Source organism: Nansenia antarctica (assembly GCF_963989245.1).
Source record: "Nansenia antarctica genome assembly, chromosome: 1".
NCBI classification, from domain to species: Eukaryota; Metazoa; Chordata; class Actinopteri; order Argentiniformes; family Microstomatidae; genus Nansenia; species Nansenia antarctica.
Genome location: NC_137674.1, coordinates 17,956,491 through 17,966,490, shown reverse-complemented (window position 1 = coordinate 17,966,490; position 10,000 = coordinate 17,956,491). Strand labels below are relative to the sequence as shown.

At 44.1% G+C, this 10,000-nt stretch overlaps 1 protein-coding gene across 1 annotated transcript in view; it reads left to right on the top strand.

Annotated features, from left to right (window-relative positions):
- Positions 1-7,978: 7,978 nt before the first annotated feature.
- The window catches only part of pkdcca (protein kinase domain containing, cytoplasmic a), a gene marked incomplete at its 3' end in the record, with an annotated part of 59,613 nt that continues 57,591 nt past the window's right edge, over positions 7,979-10,000 (top strand). Inside the window, exon 1 of the mRNA XM_080535310.1 lies at positions 7,979-8,982. Coding sequence (XP_080391436.1) covers positions 8,206-8,982 — 777 coding nt within the window. The 5' untranslated portion in view covers positions 7,979-8,205. The remainder of the gene's footprint in view (positions 8,983-10,000) is intronic.

Below are 10,000 nucleotides of genomic sequence, written 5' to 3'. Positions count from 1 at the left end.
TTCATAGCCTTGGCTAAGAGTTGGCGCATGCGCAATCGATGCGCGTTAGCCGGAGCACAGCTCCATCTGCTGGTCGAAATACGACAATACATTTTAAAACACTAAATCCTCAGGGAGATACAGCTGAGGTCGATGAAACAGTCCGATACATTAATAAATAGATGGTTATAAATGATTGTAATGAGAATTTATCATTTTGTTCCTTTCAAATAACAAGTCGATTTCCTTACAGATTGTAATGAATAATTAATCATTTTATTCCTTCCAAATGACAAGTCGATTTCTTTAAGTGTGTAATTAATAATTAATCATTCATTCTTTTCCAAATAACAAGTCGATTTCTCTACAGGTTATAATTAATATTTGTAATTTACATCTTTTATTTTAGTTAGGTCATTTCCACAGTTTTTGATTAAGAATAGCAGAATAGTTTGTATTGATAATTAAGCAGTAAAAGGGTTTTTGTGGATCGGTGAATACTTAGGTGTTGATCAGCCTTTGTGATTTAATAATTGTGTTGACCAGAACTGTAATTAGTATTGAATGAGTAATTAAGTGACACATTCATAAACAATTAGGAAACACATTTAAGTATAAAGTACTTACACAGAGATTAGATTTAAGTTAATACTGCACTGACATACACAAGAGGCAAGTCTGTTATTCTGGAGTTGCAGGGTTTTTGTGGGGATGGTTAATACAGTTATATTGGACTAGCATTTGTTTAGCAAACAAGACAAAATAAGGTGGGTTGTAAGAAGCGTACACCTTATCTAATATAGAATATTGTCAGCATATTGAGCCAAGTAGAATGGGGTCGAATTCCACGAAGCTGTTAAAAGATATTAGTGAACATCGTGGAATGTTGGCTACGTTATCCCCTATGGCTATAGTGGAAAAAATGAATCCTCTTGTTAGGGAAATTAGCAAAATGTCAACGAAATGGAATAGCCGTTGGGCATACATTGAACAGCCGTGGCCGAAAGAGGGCAGCATTAATTTACAATTAATTGCAACATTGGAAATACTTATCAATGGGCACAAAGCACATCAAAGAGGAAAGATTAGATCAGAGAAACGCAAGTTAGAGTTAGCTATTTTAGATCTATTTAAGGTAGAGGGACAGAAAATAGCTCAGTGTCCTGCCTCCAGTCCCCCTCCATATGCTAAGGCACTGGAGGATCATTCCCAGAAGAAGAAGAAGGAGCCAAGGGGAAAAGGGGACGACAGGAGTGACGAGGAAGATGACAGCGAAGATGGCAGTGCAGACTCAAGTGATGACGACAATGCAGATGGAGGCTACAACGCGCAGGGCAGGAAGATGATAGCCACAGCCGAAAGGAAAGGTGGGAGAAGACGCCCGGAGAAAGAGGGAGATTGTCACCGAATGTCATCAAATACATTAAAGAACTGTCCAGTGCTGATTCGGGGTAACAAGATGGAATATCATCCGTGGCATCATACAGATTTGTCTGAAGTGATCGAGAAACTCCCAGTTCTTCAAGAGGGAGGACATTCTTGGACGGCGCAAGTCGACGTGATACTGATAGGAACGCAGGCAGCGATGGGAGACCTGAAAAGACTCTTAGCTTTTATTGCAGGATTGGATACAATGCAGGAAATATTGATGAAGGCAGGACTTCATAGATATATCAATACATCAGTTTATGATCCAGAGCTCTTCGCAGCAAACAGAGGCAGGCTGTGGAAAGCAATCAGAGAGACCTACCCTACTCACATTCACCCAGACAATATCATTGTGAAGCCACTGGGGGGGGATGAGAATCCCAGGGGTTATATTGCCCGTATGCACTCTCAATGGAGAAGTGTGACAGGGAAAGACGCTGAAGATAACCCCTTAGAAAAATCCATAATCAGGGAAAAAATACAAGAAGGGCTTCCTACCCCAGTTAAGGATAAGCTAGCAGAAGTGGTGGGGCTACGACACATGAACAAAGCTGTTTATATAGACCACGTATCTCATCACGTGGAGTTATATCGAAAGAACATTCAGATACAGAAGGCACGAGACGAAGAATCCCTCAGAATATTGACTCATTTGCAATTGACTGAAAGCGAGAGGAACATAGAGGGAGTGCAGGCTTTAGCCCCACAGCAACAGCCACCTGGAGTGCAGACTGCTACTTACCAGTCCTACTCACAGGGGCCACAAGGGGGGTATCCTGCTACTTACCAGTCCTACCCACAGGGGCCACAAGGGGGGTATCCATACCCACAAGGGCCACCAGGGGTGCAAGCGGTTCCATACCAGATGTACACACAGGCTGGCCAAGGACCACCACCAGGGGGATGGACAGCAGCAGGGAAGGAGATGCTAGAACCATGCCAATGTGACCAGAATGGACATCTAGCCTGTGCCTGCTGCAACAGGCCCCAGGGGGGCGCAGGGGGGAGCCAAGGAGGAGGATATTGGCCCCCTACTACACCTGCTCCAGGAGTGATGAACCCTTACGGAGGCCCAGCAGCTGGCCTATAGGGGTGCCCGGAAGATCCGAGTGGGAGGTGCCAGCTGGTGGTGACACAGAAGCCTGAAGGCGCCACGCACCTCCCTATGTCTAGAGAATATGTGAAGACAATCGGATTTGAGGGAATTAAACAGCTGATTCCTACAACTGAGCTTGTAGACTTAGAGTACAAGGGACAGAGAGCAACTCTGTCAACACTTGTGTCAGAACACACGCCAACAGGGCTGCTAGGGAGAGATGCTCTATGCCAATTGAACTGTACAGTAAAATGCACACCTGACGGCTGTCAGGGGACGATGCCATCCGGTGCTCAGGTTCCATCGACAGCCAGAGTGATTAAGCATAGAACAGACCTACAAGCTTTGCCTTTAAAGGGAGCTGATATAGAATATTGGGTTGATGGGTCTTGTTACGGGGTAGGAGAAACGTTGTGCGCTGGGTATTCCTTAGTTAAAGCACAGAATTCAAAGTTTATTGTAGAACAGGCTGAGGCAGTTCCTCAGCCTTGCTCGGCTCAGTTGGCTGAATTGATTGCCCTCACAGAAGCATGCAACTTGGGAACCGGACGGAGAGTGACAGTGTACACCGACTCTGCCTATGCACATAATGTTTGTCATTTTAATGGAGCTGTATGGAGGGGGCGGGGTTTTAAGAGAACTGATGGTACGCCTATACAGCATCACGCACAGATCATGAAGCTGTTACAAGCCATGATGAAGCCAAAGGAATTAGCTATAGTGAAGTGTGCCACACACAGGTCTGACTCATCACATGTCACACAAGGTAACAGGGCTGCAGAGGATGCAGCCAAAGCCATTACAGGAGCAGACAAGGCAGGTAAAGGTCTTCTGGTCACACATGAAAAGCAATTACAGGGCATGGTCACACTTGAGGATTTATTGATGTTACAGAGTAGAGTAACTACGTTAGACAAGAGCGTTTGGCTAGCAAGGGGGGCAAGTCAGGATGACACAGGTCTATGGAGGAATCATGAGGGGTTGGTTGTAGCACCCTCAGATTTATTAGGCATGTTAATACAGGAAGCTCATGGATTAGCACATGTGGCTAGGGGGGAGGTGAGACGCAAGATCACCGAGAAATATGGGTTTTGGAGTCCATATTTGATGGAACAGATTGACCATGCTTTAGGTCAATGTGGGGTCTGTTGGAGAAACAACATCAGAGTGGGTACACCAGTGGTGTCTGGGCATATCCCTACCCCAATAGGGCCACGGGTGGTGGACAGGGGGGTGGATGTACAGAGTAGGCAGGATGTTGTGCCAACAGGTGCCGAGGTCCCCAGAGAACCTGAGAAGGAGGAGCTACGAGGAGATGCTGTGGTGTTGCCAGAGCCAGTGGCAATGCCAGTGTTACAGCCAGTGACATTACCGGCAGTGCCTGAAACCGAGGGGACAGCGGAAAGCTGTCCAGATGCCAATGAACCAGAAACCAACGAAGCAGAGAGTGCTGACAGTCTGGAGGTCCAGCCTGGGAGTGTCCAAAGCCTGGACACCTGTGCTACTGGGGATGCTGGCGAGTGCCTGCACCATGCTTCAGATGATGCTGAGGGCGACTCCCCAGACCTTGATCAGCGTGGGAGGGGACCAGGCGGCTACCTGAACCTCAATGACACTGACGGACGACGACCAGTTAGGAAAAGATTAAAGACTATGAATAGGGTAGTGAAGCAGCAGATCAAAGGGAACGACGGGAATGGACAGCAGATGATAGCATGGCTGGAAACGGTCTTAGGGGCATGGGAAACTTATTTTGCTAAGACAGGAGCACCTATTATAGCAGACATGATTTTTGACTTTCTTAGGAGACAGGGCCTCATTGACTGTTTTTGGAAAATCAGTCACTCAGTCCACGTTAATGAACTTTTCAGAAGACTAGTCCTCACCTGAGGTGAAGATCTATGCATTAATGCATTCCCTTTGTCCTATGCTTACTGTTGGAGAATTATGTGTTATGATAACTGAATGTCATTATTTGTGTATTGTTTGTTTATTTCTATATCGTATGGGATTGATGTCAGTTGAGAAGTGATGTAGTGGTTATGCAAAGATAGGAAAGAGGTTCTGTTCCTAGCGCAACGAAAATGGAAGCAATCTGAGACAGCGGTAAAGGCTGTTCTCCAACTGGGTACAAGTGCTAGTAACCTCTGACCCCGACGCTTCAAGGACAAAGAAAACATCGGTCGTTGGAAGTTTCTGTATTGATTTGTGCATGATAAACTGTGTTTAGTTTAATTGTGATTGTTATTTTCAAAATTCTTTTTATTATTGGTTGTTTTCTATTTTTTGTTTATGATATCTTTGGTTCCTAATACTGGTCCTGGGTTGGTCTGTGTTATTGTGCTTCTTGTGTTGTGTGTTGGTGTAGTTTTTCTGTCTGTTGTTGTTTATTTTTTAATTTTTAATTTTTTTTTTGGGATGTTTTGTGGGGTTTTGTGTTTTTGTTTTTGTTTTATGGTAGTTTAGTTTCGGAACACCCTCTGGGTGGTCCGAGGGGGGATGTGTAGTATATTTCTGTAGTATGTATGATCTATGTATGAATATGTGGTATGTTTTAGACACACACACATGCCAGGGCATGCAGGGACACAGATGACCAGCAGGGACCTTTGGGGGTTGAGCAGGGACACACATGCACGCTGGCCCCTCCCCTCTGGAGGGGAAAGGGGAGAGAGGGACACAGAGAGCCCTCTTCCCACCCTGATGTCCATGGAGAACGCATGTAACGTATGAATCTGCCTGTAACTGATTAAATTGTCTTAAACTAACTGTTCTTTGATTCATCATCAATAAGAATACACGACATTATTCTAAAAAAAAACATTCAATTCAATTCTCTTTTCGTTCTTGGTAACATAGCCTACCATGTGTGGGACAATCTGGGCAAGGCCTACAGCAAAACAGAGACAATTAATTTGATGACTGTAAGAAAAAGTAATCAAACCTAATGTATTTATTCTTGGCAATATTCCACTGTAAATGTTAATGATTTGTATACTTTTTATTCATCATATCCAATTTACGCTATAGATGATTAGTTACACCGGGCCACCATCACTAATTAGGGACGATAGACTAGTGTCACACCTCGTATAGCCAATCATTAGTTGTTTATTAGACAATGTCGTATAGAAACCATCGATCAACTCAGATAACAACGATCTACTGCTCCATCGTGTGTAAGGGAGAAACACAAACACACAAACCGTTAATTGCCTGTTTATAAACTGTTTTAGCATAACTCCAATCATCATTAGACCATAAAGCTATATAGGCTAATTACCTTGAACAAAGAACATATTACAAAGCTATCATGCGTTGTAATTAGGTTACTATAATCATCATCAAAAAGACTGTTGTCCAGGAGATGGAGCTAAGCTTCTACACACACACACACACACACACACACACACACACACACACACACACACACACACACACGCACACACGCACGCACACACACACACACACACACACACACACACACACACACACACACACACACACACACACACACACCGTGCTGAACATAAAACTGTGTGTTGGTGTACGACAGAAGCGGTGGCCGTTGGCTGCTGTGAATGTCCATTATGCTTCATCCAACTGAACGACCTATCCAAAGGAATAAAGGTCTTATGATATAATGTGGCCTGGGTCCAGTGGTCTAGCACCGCGGTCTATATAGTGGACACATATGCCCATGTCGGCATGGGTTCGAACTGACATGCTCTCTTGTCCTTACTTTCCTGTGTATCTTCACTAACTCTGTCCAATAAAATGAAAAATATGAGTGGAGCTGCCCCACTCAGAAGAAAATAACCCTTAAAAAAAAAGATAGAATATAGATAAACATTCCACTATTGCTGCTCTTCATACCGGTATAATATAGACCACAATAAATAGACCTACTTAGCGTACGTCTCTGAATTAGTACCCTCTAAATTAATGCTAGCCTATAGATCTAATAAAAAAAAGTGTGAGGACGCGCGCCCCTTACATCAATTCTCCCCTAAAGTCTATGGCCCCCCATCCCCCGGCCACCGTGCGTCTGCACCCCGCTGTCCCTGCTTTGCTTGCTCAGTTTCCAGGTTGATTGTATTTGTTAATGAGTTGCTAACAGCATGGTAATGCAGGTTTGATGGATAGCCGTGTCACTGGCGTTCAGCCCCGCACTATCCGGAGCTCCAGCAGGGCTCAGCGCCGGGCACCCTGCGTCAGCTTGGTGATTTGTTGGACTAATGAAGCCAAAGAGGCCGTTCGGTCTCGCCTCCACTGCAACAGAAATAACTTACGTGTCATTAAGTAATCCGATAATAAATGAGGGCATTAATAACATTATTTTAAAGATCATCATCATTCACCACAATAGAAAAGGCGACCCCTTGATGAACTCTCTATTCTGGCCCACTAAAAGGAGGCCATGGTGGCTCGTGTTTTAAACGTTGCTGGCACTGCTACATCGTATTTACAGTAGACAAACACGACAGGATTTATTTGGGAGGGTGGGGGTGCTGGCTAACAGATTCCAGTGGAGGAATGCTTATCTCGGCCGAGTTTAACAAAGCCTTACTGGAGCCTATTATTTGATTATTTATTATACTCCTTTTTTCCTTATGTCTGCTTTTAATTTAGAGTTTTACTTCTCTCCACCCCAGAGACATAATTATACACATTTTTCCTTCCAAGTAACAGAGGGGCTTGCAGAACTTCAGCCTGCAAGGAGTCTGGACTTCTCTATCGATTCAAAACAGAGGTTGAAGATTTAATGCAATCCAACAGTGTTAGCTAAATGATGAAAGCATGAAGTGTTCTTATGCTACCAATAGTCCCGTAACACAAGGCGCTTTATTTATTGGAAACATTTCCACTCTCTTAAAACGTAGTTTAAATTAGTAGTCTATGCCAGCTAAGCATGGATGGATTGTTAAAAACGAATAGTCCGATTGAATTACATAGGCTTTGAATATAGAGTTAAATCACAACTTGAAAGTTCAATAAATAAGACTGACCATGTAGGCTAATTATAATGGTGGACATTGCAATCATGTTGTTCATCAATGTATGCGTTTTCATAACTCATTTCAGTGTGGGCAGCTTTTGCGCTTTGCCATAGAAACGACAATTCGAGGAAAGCCTCAAAGACCGCCCAGCAGCTGCTGGTTTGCTGGAATTCAATGTCCAGTCGTGTTGGATTTCACTCATTGCACCATGGGTAGTGTGGTTTTAGATCTCCTTGTCGAATATGTCATGTGAAAGAAATGGACTGTCTGGAGAACTACAGTGCTCACAGCTGCATGACGACGTAGCCTGTCAATCACAGTGACGTCACTGCGGTTCAGTCGACCGGGGGGCTTCCAGTGCGAGAGAGAGAGAGAGGACCCGCCGTGCCTGATGCGCGCACAGGCTTCTGAAGTGGTGGGGTGTGCAGTCTGAAGGCAAGTGTCACCATGCTCAACCTTATATGGGGAGGATCGTAACCTGCGTGGCTGCATTAATCTTCATAACTCCAAGATGAAGACGTGAGCATTGCGTGCTCGGCATCATTCGCAACATCGGAATAATATTGAGTTCTGTTAAGACCCAACCGTGGACCCGGGGCAGCACCGCGCTGCAGAGGTGGTATATAGACTGGTAGGCGGGGGCTGGAGCCGAAAAGAACGATATTTTTATGCTATTAATAAATCTGATTAGCCTACTACACAATGAAGCGCAGAAAGATTGTGGTGGCGGCCGGCTTCTGCCTCTCTTTCTTCCTCGGTACTTTAATGAATTTACTGTACATACCAGGATTCGAGCACCACCAGAACCGCGACAATAGAGTACATCGTTACTACCAAGAAAAACAGCAAAGGGTTACGAGCGGTTCTCAGCTTCACGTCGGCGAGACGGTTACTGAATCTGTTGTTGCCGAGTCCCACAGCGAACCCGCCGCTGGAAGCCGACTGGATCTTCAACTGCAGATCAGCGAGAGGTTCAACGAGGTGGTCCGGTACCGTCGGCGCCAAGCACATGGGTCGGGGGGCACCGGAGACCCGGTCCGCCCGCTGGAGAGAAGGAGACTTATGGATTTAGAGCCAGGGGACAATTGGGATCAAATTAAAGTCATCGAGAGAGCTCATACCCGACGGACACATTTTCCAAATCAATTTTCACCGTCGACATACATGCACGTTAAATCACGGAAAGATTCCACTATGCATTCTAGGAGCATTAACGGTACACCGATGCTGGGCTGCAGCAGCATTGACAACGTGACCAACGTTCAGTACCTCGGCTCGGGCTACACAAAGGCTGTCTACAAGGCGGCTCTCAACGACAGCTTTTCTGTGGCTCTGAAATCTGTCGATTTCGGAGGACACGATATGGAAAATTGTGTGAAGAGATATGGCTCACCCGTAGACTGCTACAGACTCGCGTCCTTTAAAATAGTGAAAGAAATGACGCTGATGGAGAGGCTGCAGCATCCCAACATTTTAAAGGTAATCTATCTCTCACCTTTTGGTAACAAAGTGTTGATCAACGATTTCCAGTCTTCTATCTTTATCTTATCTTTCTATTTTAAAATTCCAAGGACAAATATTAATATTTTGAGCTCCATATTAGGCTAAATTGAAGCCTATAATAGGCTAAATGTATAGGCTATATACTATGTAACCTATGTCAATGTTAGGCCGATCATCACAACTCATGTCCTTTTGGTCTTTTAACCTATCAGATTTTCAAATAGTTCTACAACCATACATTACTTACAGGTAATAGGCTAATTTACAGGTCCATTAATTGCCATTTTGTATAGTTTCAAATGCCAACACCATTAATCATTCTTTCCCTAATGACGGAATACGCATTGGTGTGAAAATGTATTCCCAGCGTGTCAAAATTGACACATGGGTTAAACACTTGCGCTGCTGTGTGTGTGTGTGCACATGGGGCTCCTGGAAAATCAGTTCTTCGATACAAACATATTCTTGATTGTCTTTTTATGTAGTATTATTTGGGTGATGCATTGAGTGGCTGATAAATAGCTTGCACTTGATTGAGCGCCATCGGCCCATTGTTACCGTGTCCCGTTTAAAACGACCAGCAGCGGGTTGCTGCCCAAGGCAGGTCCGCCGTCCGCGTTCAACGTGTTTATTTGGACTGGAGAAGTTGTGTAGCGGCCCGCTATGGGCGGAGGAACCGTAATCACCTCCCGTAGGCCTAAATAATACAAAGCTTAATTAGTAGTTACTCTATTAGTAGTTCATCTTTCCAAATGTCTTGTAAAGATATTTCTCACCCCCTCTCAATTTATTTGCTACGTGCATGCGTTAAAGAATGAGAAATTAATTGGTCTTGGCCAAATTACTATAGGCTATTTAATTCAAATGTTCATTTGTAAATTTAAATATAATTATAGTAGACAAATATAGCAAGTAGACCACTACAGCATAGTTTATTTATTTTGTGTATAGACAAAAGTTGCCATTACGCAAGAATGTCTTCTTGTCTTTTTTT